The 23,961-nt window shown below is 46.8% G+C and overlaps 2 protein-coding genes across 2 annotated transcripts in view; one reads left to right on the top strand and one right to left on the bottom strand.

Annotated features, from left to right (window-relative positions):
- flii (FLII actin remodeling protein) overlaps positions 1-23,961 on the top strand; it is a 53,876-nt gene that overhangs the window by 22,825 nt on the left and 7,090 nt on the right. The gene's annotated exons all lie outside the window — the stretch shown is intronic.
- Positions 264-23,961, bottom strand: part of llgl1 (LLGL scribble cell polarity complex component 1) — a 35,250-nt gene continuing 11,552 nt past the window's right edge. Inside the window, exons 3-25 of the mRNA XM_071899900.2 lie at positions 19,138-19,219; positions 18,899-19,059; positions 18,154-18,300; positions 15,176-15,338; positions 14,255-14,390; positions 13,822-13,876; positions 13,510-13,664; positions 13,124-13,337; positions 12,828-12,837; positions 12,035-12,102; positions 11,078-11,252; positions 9,321-9,425; positions 8,431-8,723; positions 7,993-8,143; positions 7,766-7,904; positions 7,336-7,649; positions 7,052-7,243; positions 6,814-6,886; positions 6,182-6,296; positions 5,837-5,901; positions 4,392-4,527; positions 3,978-4,060; positions 264-2,696 (exon numbers count right to left, since the gene is read on the bottom strand). Of these exons, the coding sequence (XP_071756001.1) occupies positions 3,982-4,060; positions 4,392-4,527; positions 5,837-5,901; positions 6,182-6,296; positions 6,814-6,886; positions 7,052-7,243; positions 7,336-7,649; positions 7,766-7,904; positions 7,993-8,143; positions 8,431-8,723; positions 9,321-9,425; positions 11,078-11,252; positions 12,035-12,102; positions 12,828-12,837; positions 13,124-13,337; positions 13,510-13,664; positions 13,822-13,876; positions 14,255-14,390; positions 15,176-15,338; positions 18,154-18,300; positions 18,899-19,059; positions 19,138-19,219 (3,028 nt within the window). The 3' untranslated portion in view covers positions 264-2,696; positions 3,978-3,981. The remainder of the gene's footprint in view (positions 2,697-3,977; positions 4,061-4,391; positions 4,528-5,836; positions 5,902-6,181; positions 6,297-6,813; positions 6,887-7,051; positions 7,244-7,335; positions 7,650-7,765; positions 7,905-7,992; positions 8,144-8,430; positions 8,724-9,320; positions 9,426-11,077; positions 11,253-12,034; positions 12,103-12,827; positions 12,838-13,123; positions 13,338-13,509; positions 13,665-13,821; positions 13,877-14,254; positions 14,391-15,175; positions 15,339-18,153; positions 18,301-18,898; positions 19,060-19,137; positions 19,220-23,961) is intronic.

Raw genomic sequence — 23,961 nt, 5'->3', positions numbered from 1 at the left:
AACATATCTGATTCTATCTGTTGACAGCAATGAAAAGAAGATCTGTGCAACACATGGTCAGAAAATACAATTTATGTGTGTGCGTGTGGAAATCGGCTGTAAATGCCATCTCACATCACATCTGGGAAGAATGGTATTTGATTTGCTGGTGACATTTCCCTCTGTTGGGAGACTTGAGAAGCTTTAAGCAGTTTCTCTCTTTTCCTCCATAAAGATTCTGCCTTTTTTATTGTGTCCAAACAAACCACACAGCACACAAGTCCTTTAGAGAGAGTAAATACTTTATTAACATTCACAATTCTCCATCAGCCAAGTGCTAAATGACCCAATTAAAATCCTACACACAAAAAAAAAAATCAATGACATAGTAGAAACAAATTCAACATGTTTGTGGAATCATAAGGTAAATCGTGCCAGCTGTAGCATGAAAGGGTTAATTATGTGTCAAGACCCCCCAAAAAAGCTAACAAAAACATTAAAAAAAAGCATAATCATCTCGACTCGTATCTGCTGAGCTACATTAGTTAGTAGTGAGGTCCCTTTTTTATTTTTTATTCATTTTATTTTTTTACATGAGGTGATCAGAAAGCATGGAATACTGAGTGGTTCCTAGGCTACGACAGGTTCTAGAAGGTTCTAACGTTCTATTCCGTCGTCGGCTTGGCGTAATAAACCTGTCTCTTTACTTCAAGGCTGTAAACCTAGATATAGATATATATTTTGATTTTTTTTTTTTACACAGTAAAAGTTAAAAAAAGGGGGTTAAAATATTGGGGATCCAAGCTCTTCCTCTGTATCTGGCCAATATTACCCAGAACGCACCGCTTCACAGAAACTCCCTTGGGTGTATCTTGATACACATTATATGACGCTTGGCTTTCAGACCCACTTTGCTTCTTCTGCGACATTTCCCTGAGCCCCCTCCTCCCCCTCCTCCCCTCCCTCCAACAGTATCTGCATGATGTCAAGGCAGCGTTAGCAGAGGGAGGACTAGACAATCTGAACCTTCATCTCAACTACGTCCTTTACCTTCATCTCCTCATCTTTATCTTAGCTCTACTGGAAAGGAGCCGGACAGGCAAAAGCAGATGATCTACCATTTTCTGCAACATTTCTTTCCGCCAATCCCGATTTTACCAAACCAGAGCAGGAAAGCGGGATGAAAGCGGAAAACTACTTTAGTCTCACTGGTTTCTATAGCGATCACTTCATTTGACATAGTCACAGTGAGCGTAGCTTCCTGATCTTAAGCCTCCCCAGGAAGAGTAGCCAAGGAGGGGACAGTGATGTCACACAAATCAGACATGGGTCATGTGACATCACTGGCCACTCCTTCTCTCCTCTTCCTCACTTTCCCCAATTAGATTCCATCAGACCTGGACCAATTTGGCCACCACTGATTTTGCCTGGCACACAGAATTCAAATTTACAGCGAGTAATAATCTGTTTTGTACCTAAAATTCAAAATCAAGATATTCCAAAAAGTGTCAAAAATATGATTCAACCCCAGTCCGATGCAAATCCCCAACAGACCTACACAGCCGCCTCCTTCCCGGTTCCCTTCCTTTTGAAACCAGTGTGTCCCAAACAGTAAGCTCCACTCCTGTCTCTTCTTCCCTGCCTGTTACATCTCTGCATTATAAAATCCCTTTTCTTTCCCCAAAGCCGTACAAAGCAAACTTAATAGAGCGTCAATCTTTTCGGTACAAAACACCTTCATTAGCGCGGCACTTAGTTTGTTCCTTCATGAGATGTTTGTAATACCGAGAGAGCAGAGCGACAGCTGGGTAACCTTGGTGACGGTGTGCTTGTGCGTGACAACAGATTGCCTTTCCGTCTTGAAAGCAGAGCTAATTCTAGGTGCGACCGCCCGCCCACACAGGACACTAGGTTAAGGCAATTCAACTGCCCTCACTGGCACCTAGGCTAGGAAGAAGAGGAATGCTACAACGGCCGATGCTCAGCGATATTCAAAATATTTCATTTTGCTAAAAAGAGTCTTGCTCTCTCGAACGCTACGATGTTCCCTTTCAGTCTCAGTTCATAAACGGGGGGTGGGGGGGGGGGGAGTATTAACAAGGGCATTTAACATCTGAGCACCGATTCCAGTTCCGACCGCGGGCGAGACCTCGAACGCACCGCGAACCCGCCCCGACGCGGCACCGTACTTCTGTTAATAGAAAAATAAAAACACAGAAACGTCACCGTTAATTTCCCCCTAGCGGAAAGCAGCAGCCGTTTCCTAACAGGCTGAGGCGTTGACCCCCCCGACTGCCTCGATTGGCTGAGGAGCGCCCGGTGACCGTGAAGTGTGTGTGTGTGTGTGGGGGGGTCAGTGTCGCCGGGGGGGAAAGGTGCAGGAGGTACGACGACAACACAACGCCGTGAACGTCGGCTCCCGGTCCGTCCAGAACCGGGCTGCGCCGTCCCTCTGCGTCTCAGAGTGTGTTAGGTGATGTCATGTTTCCAAAGTGGTTATATAGGGATTTAGTCCTTCCTGTGGGAGGTGCCACACAATAGTTTTTCAGTTTTATTCTTTGTCCATGTAAGGGCTTTCCTGTGCCAGGGGATGGGAGGGTGGAGGGGGGTATCCACTGCTGTTCTGTCCATATGTTGGTCTCTCAGTTAGTCTGTAGTCCAGCACTGTAATTCCATCCAGTTGTGCCGCTCCAAACCACTTCACCCCCTCTGTAACACTTCAACAACAATCAGAGGACATATTATGAGCAACAACCATCACAAACACATCACATTAAGACATACTGGGCTTGATTCAAAGACATGGAGGAAGCTTTGCTCTACGCCAGAGGTTATTAAAGGAATACACTGTGTTTTTGGGAGACTGGTCTGTTGAGCAATTTACCAGTTAACTGATAAGAACATAGACACCAAAATCATCCATGTGTCCCTATTAGATTGTTTAATCTGCTGCTCCATGGTAACCATTTGTTGAGTGACAGTAGGCGACTAGCATCATCTCAAAACTCTGTGTATTCCTTTAAGACACAAATTAGAGACATTCATTTTCACCATTTCCAGGCCTGTGACTCATTTTAATTCCCACGCCATAATGTAAAAAAACATGCCTTTGAATGAAATAGTTAACTGGAATTGTTAGACCTAGACCTAGATCTAGACCTAGGCTTAACTGACCCTGTCTATTATAAACAGGCTACAGAATAATGAAATATCAGTAATACTTCCATCAGTAAAATTCTGGTCAAGTGCAGCACAGTGTGTGTTAGGGTGTGTTATCAGACAGCACCAGCAGGGGGCAGGAGAGAGTTTAATATGAACGACAGACAGTAACAGAAGCAAGGAGAGAGGGAGACATTTGCATCCATCATCGCCTAATTTATGACTCATGTGAGGGCAGGGAGTAGTTGTGAGCTGATCGGTGCAGTTAGTACAGACTGGCGTGGGTAAAAGATTCCACCACATAGTAGTCATCATATCATACCTCTTATGTATAACTCCCCTATCACACTGCGGTTATCATTAGACAATGTACAGCTAGCAAAAAGCTAAGAATAACCCTGAGCTGAGAAACATGTAGCGTGAAAAGCTATACGTCTGCCATGATGGAACTGATTTCTGCTTCACTGGTCTTCCAGAGACAGAGAGGAGGAGGAGGAAGAGGAGGAGGATGTTTTGAAGACAGAGAGGAGGACCTGCTGCTGGAATGCAGCGCTCAGACAGAGCAGCTCTTTGAAGTTTGCACACTCTGGACCAGCTCCATTAGAAACAGGTGTCTCTGTGTGTGTGTGTGTGTGTGTGTGTGTGTGTGTGTACTGAAGAGTTGGAACAAGTATGTGTACCTACTCTCAAATATCCACGTGTTGTGTGTGTGTATGGAGGAACGTGTGTGTGCATTAAACCGTTTGAACAAGTAATTGTGCTTCCTACATGCACCCAATCTCGTACACCTGCGTGTTTGTTTGTGTGTGTGTGTGTGTGTGTGTGTGTGTGTGTCTCACCTGTTCAGTTGATGAGGATGCCAGCGGAGCGTCCTTCCTCCTCTTTGATGTTCCTCAGGTTATTCTCTGCCTCGTCCACAGTGCTGCACACACACACAAACAGAAGCAGAGATTAATTAAAGTCTTGGAAAGCAATCAAAATGTGTGAGAATAAATTTTAAAATCATGCTGTATACCTATGCACACTGTGTGTATAAATATGTATATATATATATATTTATGTATGCATATTTATCAGCACAAGACATGCATGTCTGTGCCAGTAGCTAAATTATAGGATCTTTTTCTATCCTGCTGGTCCAAGGAATATTCATCCTTTGTTAAAATACTGTCCTCCCTTGCTAGAATTTGGAAATCGTATGGAGATTGCTACCAAATAACCCAAATCAAAAGGTGTGTGAGTGTGTGTCTTACGTTAGAAAGTCCCGGACGTCCTCCACGGTGAGCTCCCCGGTGGAGTCCAGGGTGAGGTCGGCGCAGCTGAGGGGCGAGTCCAGCGGGGTGTCGAGGAGCGGGGAGGACAGGGTGCTGTGAGGCTCCTCCGTGTGGCCTGGGAGGGAGGGAGAGGGGTGCACGGTCAGGGGTCAGGGTGCAGAGAAGTGGAGGGTAGGCGGGTGGGGCGGTGGGTGTTTGAGGGGTCCAGAACCAATTGGGGTGTAAGAAGATTCGAATTGGCAATTCCCAAATTATTCCCAGAAATGTAAGATATGAAAGACTGAATGAAAACAAGCACTGGCAAGTAGTTTAAAACAAAGTATTTTCACTTCAGTGGTTTAAATGCAGCTCTTCCTCTGCTGGCACAATTCCCTCCTTCTCTCATGCTCCTTCTCTACATATGAAATCTATAAAAACACCCTTTCAAAACAGGTCAGGTCCTATCTGTCTGTGTTCGGTTTTGCAGAGGAAGAATTCATAACCAAACAACTTGTGGCAGAGGCGCCATTTTAAATGAAAAGCATTTGTCAAGTGGAAGAGAGAGACGCTAAAAACCTGAGACATCTGAGAGAGAGAGAAGGTGAATCACTTGCCAAGTCTTTTTAATCCCACCTATTTTCTTCCTTGTAAAGACTCATTTTGATGTGCGCGTTACATATTTCTAAATGGATAAAGCATTAAAAAGTGAAAATATGTTGTCGAGTGTCTCAGTTGTTGGGACGGACTGCGAGGTGACAGGCCCACCAGGACGTAAACAAACCCTACTCCGGTCTCCGCGGCAACCGCCGTTTCCTGCCAGGCGGGCAGGAGCGGCAACTGGGGCATTCTGAATGGTTGCCATGGAGACCGGAGGGGAACCCCTACAAGGCCTGCTCAGGGTTTAAGAGGTTTAGAGAGAGAGAGAGAGAGAGAGAGAGAGAGAGAGAGAGAGAGAGAGAGAGAGAGAGAGAGAGAGAGAGAGAGAGAGAGAGAGAGAGAGAGAGAGAGAGAGAGAGAGAGAGAGCGAGTGCGCGCGAGAGAGAGAGAGAGAGAGAGAGCGAGTGCGTGAGAGAGAGAGAGAGAGAGAGAGAGAGAGAGCGAGTGCGCGAGAGAGAGAGCGAGTGCGCGAGAGAGAGAGAGAGAGAGCGAGTGCGCGAGAGAGAGAGAGAGAGCGAGTGCGCGAGAGAGAGAGAGAGAGAGAGAGAGAGAGAGAGAGAGAGAGAGAGAGAGAGAGAGAGAGTGCGAGAGAGAGAGCGAGTGCGAGAGAGAGTGCGAGAGAGAGAGAGAGATGAAGAGGGAGAATAGACAGGGGGAGAGAAATAAGAGGAAAGAAAAGCAAAGGGGGGAGGAGAAAGAAAGGCAAGGGCAAAAAGAAAATAAGAGAGAAATAACAAAGCGGGTGTGTGTGTGTGTGTGTGTGTGTGTGTGTGTGTGTGTGGACCTACCCTCAGCCTGACCCGTCTGGTTCTTGTGGGTTCCGTTGGCCTGGGGTTGTGCTGTTGTACCATCGCTTAGGAGACACATGGGCACCCACCATTAATAATACTATAACAATAACAGTGAAAGTGATATTTCTTTGGTTTCACATGCAGCTTAGTGCCTCAGTTTGGTGGTTATCATGGAGAAGGCATTCAGTATAGTAGGAAACCGGAATCTCCTATGTGAAATTAATGCAAGTTGTGTGTCCAAAAAAACTCTTGAAATGAAAAATCTTCTAACAATCACATCTCTGATAGGTATACTTGCTTATTGACTGTGAGTGTGTGTGTGTGTGTGTGTGTGTGTGTTACCTGGCAGGTGTGGGCTCTAGCGGTCGGTCCAGGTGAACAGAGCACAGTGGTTCGGTGAGGACCTTGGCAGACAGGGAGAACCTCTCATACTCTGAGGGAGAGATCAGGTAGAAGCCTGGACAGGACGACAACACACACACAAGTTAGACTGACTTCCTTGTGTTTTGTTTTGCTGTTGCATTGTTGATCAGTTAGATCTAGGTCCTATCTACATCCTGTGAGACATGCTTGTGATGAACTTGAACTGAACTCTACTCAAACACACAGACACTTTAGCGAGTAAGTGATTGATGTCACTGTGAAAAACTTGTTTCCTTTTCCTAAGACACCATGGTTGCATCCTGGCTGGAATTTAGCATTTCAGCATTTCACAGTGGATTGCTTCGCCGACTACACAGAGTATGCAATGGGCTTCGCTGCCTTTGTTTATCATGGCCCAGCCCGCCTACTTTTGAACAGTCCCTCCCTCCCCACGTTATATCTCGCCCCAGCATCCGGTTTCAACCAAAAACATCTGTGACTTGAAGTGTGTCAATGAGTGAGATATTTGATTGTGTAAGAGAGCGAGCGAGTGAGTGTGCCTGCACTCGAGTGAGAAGCAATCGTGTTTCCATGGAGTGTTTCCTCCTCACCCTGTCCGTTCTTGGTGAAGACACAGGATGCGATGCCACTGATGTCTTCTTTACGGATGCAGTCATAGCGCACCTGAGGACACAAAATAGATGTCAAATTTCAGAGCATCATGGAAATAAAATTTGATAGTACCATACAAACACCTTTTCTACCCATGTCAGACTTGTCTCGCTTTCTTGCAAACACACACACACACACACACACACACACACACACACTCGTACTCCCCAGCCCTACCTGTGGTCGCAGGCCGGGTATGTTGAAGAGGTGCATGTCTCCCAGGTTGGTGAGACAGACCAGTGTGTGTTCGCTGTAGTCCTCCTGGGCTGTGGAACTGAAGACCACCAGGGCCACCTTCCTCACCCGGCAGCCTTCGTGGGCCGTCAGCTTGAACTTGGTCTTGGCGCTCACCTTGGGGAGAGAGAACACCTGGGGAAGAGCAGAGAAGAGCCAAGATTCAAAACCTTCATTGTCCGTAACGGACTGTGATCGTGCCTACAGGTTTCTTTTTCACCCTTTACCTTGAGCTGTTCCTCGGAGGCGATGAGCACAGAGTGAGCGTTGGTCATGTCCGGCGCGGTGGCCAGGTCCTGCGAGGCCTCGTACGGGTCCGGCAGCGGTTTCCCCCGGCCGTCCAGCACGCAGATCGACACCACGGGGGCCCGGTGCATCAGCTGGATCTCTTTGCCCAGCACGGCCTCCGCGCACGCGCTCCCCTCGCCCGCCCCGCCCCGCTCGGCCGCGCGCCCCGAGCCCACGCCGGGCACCTCCAGGGCGTAGGCGTACACGCTGCCCGAGTTGGTGCCCGCCCACAGTGTGGGGCCGTGGTGCGTACCTGGCGGACGGAGAGACACAGTTACATACACATACAAATTATTGAGAATTAAGGCTCTGCGATTAGAATGCAAATTCCAGGCTCAATTTAAATTCTGAACAAGAACATGAACGCACCGTCTCGTAGGAAGGTGTCGGCGAAGCAGAGACATCGGACCACTCCGGACAGCGAGTCGTCCGCCGACCGGGGCTCGATCCTCCGCTGTACCGGCGCCACTTCCTCCTGCTCCGCTAGGGCAGCGTTGGCCTCCTGGACCTACACACAACACACACATATGCAGTTCATTCCAGTACTGCATGTTTTCTGTATTCTGCCAGAGAGAGATGTGGAGAGAGAGAGTTACCTTGCTGGTGGGCGTGGTGATGGTGCGTTTCTTCCCGGACACCCGGCTCTTGCGGATGCGTCTGAAGCTCTGCCGCAGGGACTTCTTCAAGGACTTGACTCTGGACAGGGGACCCTCCATAGCCAAGGAGTCATTAGGGTGCAGGGTGCACCTGAGGGGAGATAGAAAGAGAGGTGGGGTTTTGCTTTTGGATTAGAGTTGCAGTTCTCAGACAGTGATATCCCATTTCAGACTGGTGTTGGCCCACTGATATCAGTAGGTGCATCACTATCTAAGAGCTAGCAAGCCAATAAGGCAATGTGATGTGAAGGTGGGTTTTCTTTTAACTTGCACCAAGTTGTGCATTACTAGTGTCAAAATTTGAGGAAATAATGAGTAAAAAGCATGAACACAATAACATCCCAGGTGTGTGTGTGTGTGTGTGTGTGTGTCCCTCACCTGGCCAGCACGGCATTGCGCCTGTGGTAGTCGAACAGGCCGAAGCCGTGGCTCGTCCCGAAGGCGATGAGGTTCCACTCGGCGTGCAGCGTCACGGCGGTGACGGAGGCCGGCGGCAGGCACTGCACCAGCGCCAGCGGCTGGAAGCCCGGGGGGAAGGGGGCGGGCTTGAGGCGCGGCTCCAGCCGGTCGTGGCCCTTCCAGGTGAAGCCCTCCCTGTCCTGCAGCAGGTCCACCACCGACACGTCCACCAGGTGGTCCGAGCGCTCGTCGCTCAAGCCCAGCACGATGACCTGGAGAGGCGAGAGAGTCAGTCACGCTTTTTTTTCAAAATTCCAGTGACATTTTTTTTTCTCTACATGAAACTCAAGGAGACGGTTTGGAAAGGCGCTATGCCTGGTGTGGTTTTTTAGTCAGAGCTGAGCGTGGTAACAATGAAGAGCCATGCAAGAGTGATGGCAAAGAGAGACAAAGCTCTGTGTGTGTATGTACAGTAGGGATGGGACGATATAGCAAAAATTCAATATATCGCAATACAAAAATGTGACAATACGCATCGTGGTGCAGAAAAATGAATGGTGATATTAGCTCCATTTTATTCTGCTGTAGTAATCACAAATGAGACGCTTGACCATCACAATTTCACAAGCTCTCCATCCAAATTATATCATTTGCACTTTGTAATGACATTTTAAAATGGTTGTTTATATTCTAGCAAGCCAGTGCCATTGCCAGAAAGATTTGTGTCTCAGAAATAAACATAATTCTGCACAGTCAGACTTTGCTGTCATTGAACTATTGTGGTTGTATTGAATCCTGAACCCCATATCACATCATATTGTGAGATAAGCATATACAGTACATGCATGTAGTATTATGTACGGCTTTACCTGTCCAGCAGTTCCAGCCACCACCAGCTTGTTGCTGTATTTACACAGACTGATCTTCTGGATGCCCAGCCTGGGGTCATCGCTGTACGGGTCAAAACAGCCCACCTACACACACACACGCACACACACACACACACACACACACACACAGGTTAGCTGGAAAAACAAAAATAAAGCTAAACACAGGTTTCTTGATTCAGACCTAGTGAAATTATATGGACCACAGCAGTCCTCCAAGATGGCACATCCTTCAAGACACTATCTAAGGAAGACACACACATTCTGGCCAGGCAGAGGAATGTCAAAATACCCCGCTGAAGACGCCCTCCCCTTCCTTCCACGGCCTCTCTGTTTTCAAAAACTCTACTCACATTCTCTTCTCAATGCCAGGACAATCCCTCCTTCCCTCATCCATACTCCGTAAAACATGTACATTAATCACACACACACACACACACACACACACACACACACACACACACACAGTAGGAATTCCAATAGAATCCCCTCTCACATGGGAGCCGTGGCAAAACAAGGAGGAGGAGAGGAGGGTCACTCACACACACATGGAGGGAGAGGGAGAGAGAGAGAGAGAGAGTGGGTTGAGGGGTCTGGTTTTCATTACAGAGGAAAAAAGGGAAAGGCCCTTCATCCCATATGAGGGCCACATTCCTGAACATGCAGCCCCGTTACCCCGGGTTACAGGAGGAAAGGTGGGAGAGAGAGAGAATAGAGTGAATAGGGAGAGAGATAGAGGGAGGATCGTAAAAGCAGTGGGAAAACAGGCATAATAGGTGTGTGTGTGTGGACACAGGAAAGACTAATTGCCTGTATTTTTCACTTTAAAATGCTTCACTTCAGATCAGCTTATTCTATACCTCTTTACCCATTTACTCTATCAGCGTATTCATATATAATGGTATAGCATCCAGGTGACCCACCTTAGTGAAAGCCAAAAAACAAGGGGAAAAAAGGAGGAAAAAGTGACAGAACAGGCACCTTCATTAAAAAGTAACTGGAATTCAGTGTTTAGAAAAAAAAAAAACACCACATCAAACGGTTACTACACACAGTAGTTTTTCACAAACGTGCAATTCTGAGGTACTTGGTTTAAAAAAAATTGCAGCCACCATCATGATACCAAGTTGATATCAATTACCAAAATAAGCCACAGCTATATTTCATCACCAAAACCATTTAAGTTCAAGTCAAGTTCATTCAAGCCACTCTAATCCCACTCTGATCCCAAATGCTTTATGCTTAGCTTGGACGTACACCCCGATATTAAGAGACGAGTACAACTGCTGCACCAGTTTATTTAAATATCAATCTAGTGAAACGCTTCATGAACAATCTCCCATTTCCTGCCAAGGCTGCGGGCCCAGCCGTATCCCCTTGACGTGAAGTTCTGTTTCTCAAGGCTGAATCAGTCCATTTAAATGCAATTCTGAGCAGAACAGCGGCCATTAAAACAGAATCAGACTGTGGTTCGTTCGGAGTCAAGTTTTTACAAAGGGAACAATGGGGTGGGCCTGTCTGAACACCAAACACATGAAAACAATCAGATGGGAAAATAAGGCCACAGATGTAGTGTTACACGACTGACTCTGACTGTGTGTGTGTGTGTGCGCGCGTGTGTAAAACAGACTGTTTTCATTCCCGCAGCCTGTAAAATGAGATCCCGTGCCTGATCTCGAGAGGAAAGATTTAACTCTGTCCTCTTCCTCTTCTTCTCACGTCAACTCGTCGGTTCTCACCTTCCTGAAGGGAGGCCACTCCTCCTCCTGCTGCGCGTCGGGGTCGTCGCTAGGGTCCTGGGGGTCGTCGCTGGGGTCGCAGTCGGTGTGGAAGACGCTGGCCGTGCTGAGCTTGTATAGAGGGGTGAGAGCTACGCCCGACGCATCCCAGAAACGCACGGTGCCGTCCTCATGTCTAGAAAAATTATATTAAAGATACAGTTAAATTAAGAATTAAACATGTCATTCAAAAGTATTCCAGTAAAAATCAATCCAGACTGTATGTCTGCATGTTAGCGTGTGTGTGTATGTATGTATGTGTGTGTGTCAAAGTGTATTTGTATGTGCATGTGTGAGCATGGCTACGTTCACACCGCAGGCCTTGATGTTCAATTTCCTCATACATCTGATTTTGATTTTGGATGACTGTTCATATCTGTATCTGATGAAATGACACTCGTGCAGAATAATATTAATAAAAAGACGTCACATCCGTATCTAGATTACTCTTGCTGGTTTCGAACACCATTCAGTTATGGTATGTGCCTTTGAGTTTTGACTGGATTGAAGCGTCTACCCAAATACTAATCAAGCCGGCTGTTTTGCTTTCTTTTCATAGTTTTGTCTCATCCTCCATGCTAATGCTGGCTCAGCCAAGCTGCCGTGGGTGGCAAAATTATGACAGCTGTCTCAGATGAACAGTGTAAGATTTACTAATTGTCATGGCAACGCTCAGAAATTTCGATTTGAGTGTTCAGATACTAGTCGCACGGCTTGGGATCCGATTTGGTGCCACATATCCAGGTGGTACAGATCGGAACTGAAAAAATGAGACTCCATGCAGCTTTTTGCCGTTTAGATTTACTGATTAGAAAACTTCACATCCGTTATGTGAGAGAAAAAACACAAACAGGTCCAACAGTTTCAGCTGAAGTATGAACGTAGCCTGTGTGTGTGTGTGTGTGTGTGTGTTTTTACCCAGTCAATAGCAGCTCCTGTTGTTTGGGTGGAGGCGCCAAGTTTTTCCCTCCACATATGGGCCAACTCTGCACAGACAGACAAAGAAGTCAGGTTGGAGAAAAGTTAGGACTCCATCACTTGGCAACGCTGCAAGAGAAAAATGTAACATATTATACTTGACAGCGCGAATACATGTTGCCTACCCCTCTGCTTTTTATCACGACCCCAGCTCAAAGTTCACTAGCCTTGATACACACAGGCATGCCTACATGCGCGTGCGCGCACACACACACACACACACACACACACACACACACAGACTCTGGACTCCGCAGCTCACAGTTCTTCTGGTCTGCTCTGTTCTGGTGCCAGCCTCTCCGGCTTGGCCTCACGTAGGCAAACAGCAATGATATATGAGTGTGCCAGCTGTGAATGTGTGTGTGTGTGTGTTAATCCAATCTGCCTCTGATCAAACAGCTGATCTAAGCTACAAAGCCCTTGCAAAGCCTTTAACTGCCCACACCTGCTCTTAAAGTTAGCAGATTACCAGTAGACTGATGGTCAAACTCCAGTCCAGTTTCCTCATGGCTGACTAGCTTCCAATCTATGAGCTCAAGTGAACTAGTACTAGTACATAAGTAAAAATTAAACTGCAAATAGACAGCAGTTACAAAATGTAAAATGGATTTTGATTATTGACCTACAAGGATCCACTTACTGCAACTTCCCTTATGATCCATTTATATGGCTGCAAGCCTTTTGGCTCGCGGACAGATCCAGACTGATCCAGACTGAAGACCGTCAGCTCCACAGCAGCTGAGCTTTGACAACTACACTTTTTTTTGATAGGAAGCCAAATAAGACCCAATTATCTATTTCTATCTCTGTGCATGTGTGTGTGTGTTTGTGTGTATGAACACTGATCAGTGTCAGTAGCTACGTTTACATGCATGAGTAACTTGGCTATTGGCATTACTCTGGCTCAGGTCTGATTCAGGACAGTTGAACTGAACTGACTCCATTCTGTTAAATGTGTGTGTACAGACGTCTCGTCGACCCGTCCTTCACAGATCTGGCCGATGTCCGGCTGCGCCTCTCACCCTGTGCGTGTGCTGCTGGCCTTGCTGGGCCTTGCCGGCGTTGACCAGCCTCTCCCAGAGTTTGGGAGGGACGCTGGAGACGTGGCAGGAGCAGGTGATGGCCGAGGAGTGGAGAGGGGCCAGGTAGGGAGTGGGCAGGGAGGGCCACCCGGGGGTCTGCAGGTCGATTACGACCAGCTCCTCTTCTAGTAAAACCACCAAGGCCGACGGCTCGTCGAACTCTGTGAGAGGCAGAGACGGGACAGAACGCAGCAGAGAGGATGAGAGGATGTGGACATTCATACATAGAGGATTCCTCCAGGTATTTTTAATTAGGAGTGGTGATGCGTTTTACCTCTTTATAACACCTCACTTATACTGTTAACCCATCTTTGATGTTGGCCAGCTCCTCACCTTTCTCCTGCTCTATGCTGTGGACAGTGAAGAAGTCAATGACTCTGGATGTGAAGTCGAGGGTGACATGCTCTTTGTCCTGTTGGATGGTCAGACAGTGGCGGTCCCCGTAGCTCGCCCTGGGCATCCCTCCACTGTACAACAGCACTGCAGAACTGGAGACACAGGGGGACAGAGGGAGAGAGACAGACAGAAAGATACGCAGACGTTTTTTGTTGTTTGTGTCAAATGCTGCAATTGTAATATAACGAAACACAAGACAGGAGACACACACTCTCTTGAGGAGTGTGTGAGTAGGAGTTAGACACTCACCCCGTCTGTGTTGTCCTCCACAGGATCTTGTTGATGGCCTTACAGGGGAACGGACCTGTGACAGACAACCATGAACTGTTCAGTTACAAAACCTTAAGTGATGATTTAACAGACTGTTTAAGACTTCCAAGAGGCCTTGAGGTCTAAACAGAGAACGCATCGAGAAGACGTAAGGCCAATCTACGAAAGAGAGACACTAAACACATGAAAAAGGCAGAGAGAGAGAGGCATTGAGAAACAGAAACAGACACAAAAGCAAGGCGGATAAAGATTGAGAGAGGGAAAGAGAAGTTTAAGTAGTAAAACAGAGGAAGAAGTAATAAAGAACAAACAGAAGGAATGCCTCAAAATACACAACCACCAGTCGTACATTAGCTAACTAACACTGTTTTGCGTTTGTGTGTGTGTGTGTGTGTGTGTGTGTGTGTCTCACCGTATGGGATGGTGGAGGACACTGGCTGGTGAGTGTAGGGGTTGCCGCTGGTAACAGCCCACATGGAGTAGCCCCCGTCGCTATGGGAACTGACAAACGAGTTTCCGGAACGTTCCCACACCAGGCTCTCCAGCTGCTACAGGGGGGTTGACACACACCATAATAATATTGCACAGGTTCAACATAGCACAAAGACATTTAAGGACACAAAAAGCATTGCATCTTCTGCACAGATATGCACACACACACACAACAATGAGACTAAGTCTGCTAATAGCTGCAGAATCTCAGGTTTTCTTTTCAGTAAAAAACTTCCAAGATCCCCCTGGCAAATTTATTTCTCAAAAGTAATAAAAAAAAATCTCACAAATCTAGCTACTTTTTCGGACCGTGGGGAACAACATTAATGTGTTGACTCCAAAAACATTTGGCGATAAATCAATAGGGCTGATGCCGATGCAAGAAATTAGAGTCTAGCGCCTTTTTGAACTAGCTACTTTCCTAAGAAGAGAGTTGGCAACACTGTTTGATCCCTTGCGTTAGTGTTGTGTACATGCCCTTCTCTTATTATTCCTACTGGGTAAGAAAAAGATAAAAGCAATACATTCATTCTATTCATAAGGAACCCTATATGTAAATCATAAAGCCTTTATAGATCACAAAGTGCTGTTTTCTTTCAGATCATTTCTCCTTTTAAGCAAGGCTATTTCTCTGCAACTCTTCTGTAACGCGTTCCAGTGAATGTTGATGCAACATGAAGGCAACTTAACAATCAAAAGAGAAGAACACAGTATAAAACTACATAAAGTTCTGATAAAGTACATAAAGTTCTTGGCTAATTATGGCACAATCGTGCCAGTATGAAGGTTTCATCATCGAGGTTAATCAATATGCGCTGAACTTTGTTGTTTAACCAGGTACCTGCTTGCCTAGGAAGAGGTGGTCGGCGTGACGCGCGCTCAGATCCCATAGGACCACCAGTCCTCGGCTGTAGCCAATCAGAATCTTCCCTGGCTGCTGGGGGTGTTCCTGAAGGGATTCCACTGGGCCCAGGGACTTCCCACATCTGTAGTCCTCTGGCAGGCTGAAACAAACCAACATTACCCATCATCCTGCACCTGTAGCCTTCAGAGGGTTGAGAAACAAGATGATCCAATCCAATCAGGTTTGACATGAGAATCCTGTCCACGCTTTATTGTCCCCCAGGATAAAAGTGCACATGTGTGTGTGTGTCTCTCTATCAGTCTCCTTCCATTCATTCCTTTCTTTGTGCGTTCGTCCATCACACACACACAATTTTTCTGACACTGCTGATCGGATTTTGATGAAACTTGGGGAAATGATGCATCTCACCCCTGCACTCAAGCATTCTCGAAATTAAACTGATTGGCCCAAAGTGGAGCGCTACAATTACAGCTCAAAACAAGGTGATTTATTTGTTTCTGATTGGCTATGGAGGTGGACTGCACAATTTATGAGGGACGACACGTTTTAATGTTGTTAAATGGAGGAAAGATCTATGGATAATGAGAATCCAGTTGGGAAGCGGAGCATGGGGAGTGAGAAGCATCTATGCACCAAAAACTCCCAAAACCCAAAGCCAAACCCGGAGTTCAAACATGCATGCCTAATGAATCAACACAGAACACAGGCCATCTGTCAGTCTGAAACTAGAGTTTTTGGAGTTTGGCGCAGGCTGCTCTTCTAACAACAACAACAACATCATCATCATCATCAGGCAGGAGCTGCACCATCTGAACTAGACATTCCTCTGAGGCAGCACTGGAATGTAGAGCAGGACACACCCTCGAGATGTCAGAGGATTCCCTACAGCGGGAGAGACGGACGGGGAAAAGAGGGGAGAGAGGAAGACAGGAGAAGGAAGGGGAGAGAAGAGGGAGACAGAAGGAGGACAGAGGGAATGAAAGGAAAGGAAGAAAGCCAATGGAGGAGGAGGAGGACGAGGGACTGGAGAGAGCAGCGCGGCTCTCTGGGCACTTGGCTGCAGATGAGGCAGAACCGACCCCAAAAGAGATAGCCAGGCTGCCTGCCTCGAATTCAACACACACACACACACACACACACACACACACACACACTTGTAACTGGCGTGGTAGGGCTCACTGAGGAAGATCCTCTCCGGAAGCAGAGAGGCAGAAACATTCCCGACAAAGCATTCCATTGTCTCTGTCTCTCCGTCCACGAGTATTTTTAGGGAATCCGGCATCCTGCTGCAGAGCCCCGGTGATGAGCCTCTGTGTGTGTGTGTGTGTGTGTGTGTGTGTGTGTGTGTGTGTGTGTGTGCTGGAGATTCGGCTCAAACGCTTCCCCGACCGGAACACCGCATTTTGGCAGCCGGCACAAAGCCTCACTGTGCAAAATCTCCCCTCCTTTACACACACACACACACACAGAGCCTTATCGGGGCCCTTGTTAGGCCTCAATTCCGCCCACTTCCCTAAACAAGCCTGGTTAATGAGGGGTTTGGCCAACCAGTCAGACACTCGCACAGTGGAACAGAACAGAAACACAACAGGAACACTGAGATACACTGCCAGAGTTTACCAGTGCTGACAGTAGAGTGCAGCAAGGAAGGCAAGACCAGGAACAAAAATACACTTTTCTGGCATGTACTACTTCACCTGCATAATTATAAAGACATCACTGGAGACGTGTGGCATTCAATTATGTTTAAACATCTAATGATTAAATCTCATTTCCCACAAAGGAAGAGGTTACTCAGAAAACAATTTGTTTTGCTTTAGTTGCAATAAAAACCACACTAAAAGATTATTTTTTCAAAAAGCAATGTTTACAAACTTGCTAATACAGTGTTGAAGATGTCTCCAGCAGTAACGAGTGTCAAATTTGTGTTTTACATTCTACTCGAGCATGCACTTTCATTGCATACGGAAAATGTAATTTCATTATGCAGCTTTCTGGTGTATATTTCCATGATAACGGCACATTGTCACTTTTGCCTGAGGAACTACAGTATGTCCACGCTATGTGAGGCTCAGAATTTATTCCATGCATTTCCATGAAAAGTCAAAACTACTATCCCATGGTATGTTGCTCCACTTCACTGCTGGACACTCACACATGGCTGCAAGCTACTGCATGCCACAATGCATGAATGCACATAGTGGTAGGATGCTTTTTTTTTAAATATATGTAGAGCTATATGTATACTGTCTATTGTGTGTCCTGAATGTCTGCTGCCACTAAAATATGAGCTTCCACTGTCCCTGTACCATGTGTACCAGCATGCATTCACCAAGACGCATTTAACTGCATATGTAGTAGAGTTCCTCACCCACCGCAACTCAGGAAAACTTGTATTACTCAGTTCGATTTGACTTTGAACTGGGAATATTATTCTTCGGTTTTATTGGATCCTTCTCACTCTCCCTCCTCCCCTCTCAAAACAGCGTCTAGAAGATCTGAGCGTTCTCATGGTCCCCGAACCACACGAGCCTGACCCGCCTACTGCTGCTAGGGTCAGGAGGGATATTTGTCTGTCTGTGTGTGCGTGCGAGTGTGTGCGCGTGTGTGAGTGAGTGAGTTACTGACATGCCCAGCTGGAGGTGTGAGTGGAGGAAACAGGAGTGTTTAATGTTCAAAGGAACACATACTGTGCGAGGGAGACGGAGAGGAGGGAAAGAGAAAAAGAATGAGGGTGCAAGAAAGTCAGCTGGCTTATAGTGGCTTATAGACTGAATCAAAAATATGTTGAATATTTCAGCGTGTACAGAGTAGATCTCCACAACTACAATGATTCATCAACAGCGCCCAATGATATCTAATGGCACACACATGCATTCACATACGTACACACAGCAATTGAGGTGCTCTGAAAAATTTCGTTTGTAAGTGTGGACATTGACACACACTCTCACCTCTGCGTGACCTGGTCCTGGAGCAGCGACTGGCTGTCCTTCAGCGAGAGGCGGGGCAAATCCAGGAAGTACACGCCCCCACCCTCTGTGCCAACGCAGAGCAGGTCACATGACCTCAGCAAGAGGAGGACGGTCACCCGAGTGGCACTGGGGAGGAAAGGAGAGAAGGATGACAGACAGATACGGACTGAGTGAGAATACAGGCAGGTGGAATTAGGGGTACAGCGAGTAGGTCAAGGAAAACAGATAGTGGGGCACGCAAATTAAAAATTAAACTGGAAAACAAAAAAACTGGAAATCACAGTATTTACTACAGCACTACATATTTTTCTTCTGCATCAGGGATTTTGAGACGGAATCCCTGAATCCCTGGTGTAGAAATCAAGATGCATGTTGGGAAAAAAAAATTAGATTATGTGCTTTACGCAGACATCTTGCGCATCAGCATCTTACTCCCAAATGAAAAATTACAGTGAAAAAGCTGCGTCCACATCTATTGCAATTGCAATGTTCAGCAACAAAACTGCATATAAAGCACTTGAAGCCTTAATGGATATAGAGGCGGCTTTCATTGTCATTCTCCAACAGATAGTTTAAGCACGATTTCCCATACAGATAAGAGGGATAGATGGAGTAAAAATGAGTGCAGTTACATGCAGATCTGCCGTGGCTTGAGAGAAAGATACAAACTGATAAAGGAATAGACGGATGGAGTGAAAGAAGGAGTGCGCAGGCCGTCGTGTACCTGCAGCTCTCGATGCCAGGCCTCCCCGGGAGGCTGTAGCTGCCCACTTCCTGGAGACAGACCACGCCCTCTCTCTTAGCCCCGCCCACTTCTCTGGCCGCCCCGGCCGCCAGCTCCCACAGGTGGATCGTGTTGTCGTCCAGCAGCGACAGCAGGCGGCCCTGTCGTCGCAAAAGAAACGATGAGTTGTGGCATAAAGAATCTGTATGTGCAGAAAAACTGAGCGGCGAGGAGCTTACCTGTCCGGGCAGGAAGTGCATCTGCGTGACAGCGGTGGTGTCTTTGTGCAGTCCGGTGAACTCCACGCCCGGGGCGCCGTAGCTGAGGAGGAGCCCGTCAAGGAACGCACAACACAACAGTGACTTGCTCTGCACCATTTGCATGGCAGCGTATGGGTGGCGAATACACAAGAAGCGGCCACATGGCAGAAACAAACACAAGCACAGCAGGGTCTTGATTCCAGTCTACAAGGCAATGTTAACATTGATTAAGTGAGCTTAGCTACTTCTATACTGGGAAAAAATCTGTCCAGTTGTCTCACTAGTACCTCCTGTCGAGTTCCTAGGTGTCTTTAATACATTATAATGATAAATGCATGTAGCCACTGTCAATAATCAGTGACACAATTAGCCCTTTGGAGCCGTCTCACAGATGTGTCATGCTCTCTTTGTTGACTGCTGGAGGCTTTTTGCAGCATTTCAAAGACTTGTTGTCGTCATTGCATCTTGCCGAACTGTGCCGTGGCGGTATGAAAAGGAGCACTCACTATAAAGAATACAGTGCACAGAGAATATCACACACATACACACTTCTATTAAGCCTGTTTACCCATTTCTTTTGAAATATCACTCTCTCCCTCCCCATTCAGCTCTCTCTCTCTCTCTCACTCTCTCCTAGGATCTCTCCTAGTTGCAGCCCAGTGTAGCTGAACGGGTAGAGCATGGCACCAACACTGCCGGGGTTAGAGGTTCGATTCCCACTGGGGCCACCCATGCTAAATATATATGCATTCATGGTAGTGCGAGATGCTTTGGATAGGAGTGTCTACCAAATGCCAGATGTTATTTCTGGGTGTCTGGGCAGGTCAAGGGCTCAAAGTGGGCCGATCACAGAAGCTTAAGACACATATGAAGAACACTGCATGCACACACAAACACACAGAGTGCAGCATCTTGGCCTCCGAGACAGTAAGCCCCCCTCAGCATCAACATCATCAACACATTAACCACAAACCAGAAAACGACAAACACACCCCGGCAGGCAGAAAGGAATATTTTAAGAGATTTCTTGTTTCTTCAAAACGTATTCTTCCGAGAGAGAGAGAGAGAGAGAGAGAGAGAGAGAGAGAGAGAGAGAGAGAGAGAGAGAGAGAGAGAGAGAGAGAGAGAGAGAGAGAGAGAGAGAGAAATAGAGTGTGAGAGGCAAACGGAGTGCGAGACTACGAAGGTAGTTAAACTGGTAATTCTGTTGTAAAAGAGGGGAGACGCACTGGTTTAGTGTAATAGCAGAGGAGAAATTAGAACACTATAGGCAAGCTCATAGCAATTACAAACACCAGATGACGCAGACGCTCAAAACCACGGCTGTGTGTGTGTGTTTGTGTGTGTGTAATGAACAGCAATCTTTACAGAATCCGTTTGTCAGCCCAGTAAATGAAGCAGAGCTGATAAAAATACAGGCCCCACTCGAGAACTGTGACGCCATGTACACGACGACTAGGCTAAATTAGGCTAAACTGTGAGTTAGCACATACCCGCTAGCAGCTATACACACACATACACACACACATATTCTACCGACACACTTTACTGCGCAGCTTACATAAGCCTGTAGGCATGTGGATTAAAAATGCATAATAAGAGGAGGAAATCTGGGGAGTTTTCGTGTTTGTTCGTGACAGTGTGTGTACAGAGCAAAATTTCCTCATCCATGAGGTTTTACACTGCAATTCCTTCCATCTCTACCTCTTCCTCTCTTCATCCATTTTGTTATACCTCCATCCGCATCTCTCCTTTTCTCTTTATCCCTTTCTCCCTTCAGCGATACCCAGGAAACTTAGGAGGGAAATTATACTTCCTATATTCCTTCATCGCCCACTTTCTTTCTCCCTCTCTTTCCACTTCTGTCTCTTCCTCTAACCTGGAGGGAGGATTATACCACTATTCCTCCTTCCTATGCTCCATCCCTCTCTCCCATCCTGCCTTGATCCATCCCTTTCCCCCCCTCGGGAGGGTCCAGAGGAGCTTTAATACAGACATTCCTCCATCCTCTCCTTTCTCGACTCTTTAAGTCCCATCGTCTCCCTCTCTTCTCTCTCTCGTAGCCTTTCCTTCTGCCTCCTCCCCGCCCTGCCGTCATTCCCAGGAGGCTCAGCTGAGCAATATACCGGCACTCCTCCCTCCTCTCTCTCTACCTCCAGCCTTCTCCCTCCTTCATTCCTCCTCTCATTCCTTCTCCCTCCCCAAATCCCACAGTGCTCCATCCCTCCCCGCGCAGATTCCCCGGAGGCCCGGCGGAGCATTATACTAGCATTCCTCCGTGTTGTCACTTCCCGTCCGCAGGTTTTATTCGCCGCAATAACACATGCCTCAGACGTGGGAGGGGGGTGGAGGTGTGCGTTTTTATGTGTGTGTGTGTTGGAGAGGCACATTTACTCACGGGCCAAAGCACCTCAAGTGGGAGGCGGAGGTAGACAGAGCAAAAAAAGGAGTGAACAAACGCGAGAAGGTGAAGAATTAGGCCGAGAGAGAGAGAGCAGCAGTTTTCTCTCCTTGTAACTTAAGAAGTAAACTTAAGTAGTAACGAGAGACCGCAAAATCGCAAGGAAAAACTGTTACTGTTGAGGAGATGAGAAGTGCAAAGTAAGACAAAGCGCGAGGAGGAACAGTTCTACAGCTGTTGGAAAGATGAGAGAAAAAGAACGACGGAGAAGTGGCAGGGAAAAAAGCTGCTGCTGCTGTGCTGGGAAGACGAGAGTAAGAAAACTGAGAAGGAGAGAAAGTAAGTGTGAGAGGCATTTAGGGAAAATCTGAGTTCTACAGCTGTGCTAAAAAGATGCGAGAGGGACTGAGAAACAGATGGACGGCAGCGGTGTGTGTGTGTGTTCCAGCCTTGTCCCGATTACTCCACAGCTCATTCATCATTAAAAAAAGACAGGGATTTGGTCTCCTCTCCCTTTCCTCGCACCCCATCCTCTTGCTGTCTCCCTCCATCCTCACCAATAGATCTACACAGCCTCTCTTTTACTCCATTTCTCCCTCTACCTAAGAAATATGGAGAGAGCGTCTGTGGGGGTTTGCTCTTGTACATAGTCCTAAAATCTGGCTACCACTTTGGCACTTTTGCACTTATCACCTTTATGATTGTGTTTTATCTTGTCTCTGTATTGAATGCCCTGTCTGTCTGTAACTTTGTGTTGTACTGCTGCTGTTGCCCGACCAGGTCTCTCTTGTGAATGAGACCCCGTGTCTCAATGAGATTACCTGTCTAAATAAAGGTTTAATAATAATAATAATACCTCGATTCCCACTCGCACTTTTAAACAGTCAAACCGTTCCCATCCTCTTCTCCTTTTCTGTCTCCGTCCCACTCAAGCCAAGAAGAAATGTGCTGTATTTGTAATCGAAATGAGAGCCCCGATGTTCTCATTCAAACCACAGTGAGGATAAAGGAGTATAAGACCTTTTGAATGCTACCTGGAATTGAATTTAAGACCAATTTAAAAACCAAAATAAGGACAGAAAACCAGCCTATTTCCAGCTAATGAAAGTTTAAATGGCCAGTATAAGAAAAGGGACAGCAGGAAGTTATTTGGTAAGGAACATGAAGTCCAGTTGCCTTTAGTGAAGCATATTGTACTACTATCCCTGTTCTGTACTAATCTAAGAGGACATACAGTGCAAAGAAACCCGTCACTGCACGGTGAAAGAATAAGACCTCTAATGACTATTTAGGACCTGCGGACACTCTGTAACCATGGCTAAACCCGAAATCTGAACCTTCACACTCGGCTGGTCCGTACCAAGCATACTACCTCTAACAGGGAACAGGCCACAACCATCTCCGATTTCAAACTTTGTCATTCCACGCGACCCCAAACAAATGTATTTGGCAGGCAGCGGAGATCTGAGAAAATATTGTTTTGTGTTTGTAAAGCGGGACGGATCAAGAGGCAGGACAAACTCAAGCCAGGTGTCCAGGTCCAAAAACATTGAGATCCTGAAAGAAAAAAACAAAACAATGCACCCCTGCGCTAGATGGTCCACCAATCACACACACACACACACAGACACACACACTCTTTGCAGCCCTGGATATGTCAGAGAAGACAGCTGGTGGAGGGATTCCCTGGTGGTGATGTCATCACTTCCTCGCTGGGGACAGCTGTAGATGGAGTCCCTCTTGCTATAGCCTCACTTTGTGTGTGTGTGTGTGTGAGAGTGTGTGTGTGTGTGTGTCCTCTTGAGTTAAGCACTAAACCCAGCTCCAGGGGAGCTGCTCAGTGGCCAGCAGTGCGAGACTTCAATGGTGCTGGGTGGCTGCCTAATGTGTGAATATGTGTCACCCTCCCTCCTGTAGCTACTCTCCCAGGCTGTTACTTTACATGAGAACACATATTGACCTCCCTGGTTTAAAAATAAATAAATATAAAATCACCTGGACTCACACATGCACACACAGACTTGTCAGTTTGCCTCTAGTCCATGTTGACCTTAACAGCCCTGGGTCCTGTTTACTAGCATCAGGGCTGGGCATTTAAAGTCATTTTCAGAGCATTCACATGATCTTTTTCTTACAACGAAGATGGTGGCTAACAGTTTATGCAAATGAGCAACCACAGGCAAAGGAGGAAAGGATGCAAAACTCAATTTGGACAGTCATGAAAGCAAAAGGAACAGAAAGCTATAGCAACAGCTTCACACTGCTTTTTTTTTTTTTTTTACTTTTGAAAGTACTTTTCTAGCTCTCAGCATCAAGCACTTCTTACAGGTTTTTCTCACCCAAACATTAATCCTATTACCTGTATCCAAGTCATACTGACACACTCAGGCAGCACTAATGGA

Source organism: Centroberyx gerrardi, chromosome 7, assembly GCF_048128805.1.
Source record: "Centroberyx gerrardi isolate f3 chromosome 7, fCenGer3.hap1.cur.20231027, whole genome shotgun sequence".
NCBI classification, from domain to species: domain Eukaryota; kingdom Metazoa; phylum Chordata; class Actinopteri; order Beryciformes; family Berycidae; genus Centroberyx; species Centroberyx gerrardi.
Note: the sequence above shows the minus strand (reverse complement) of the source record. Positions and strands in the feature narration are given on the sequence as shown.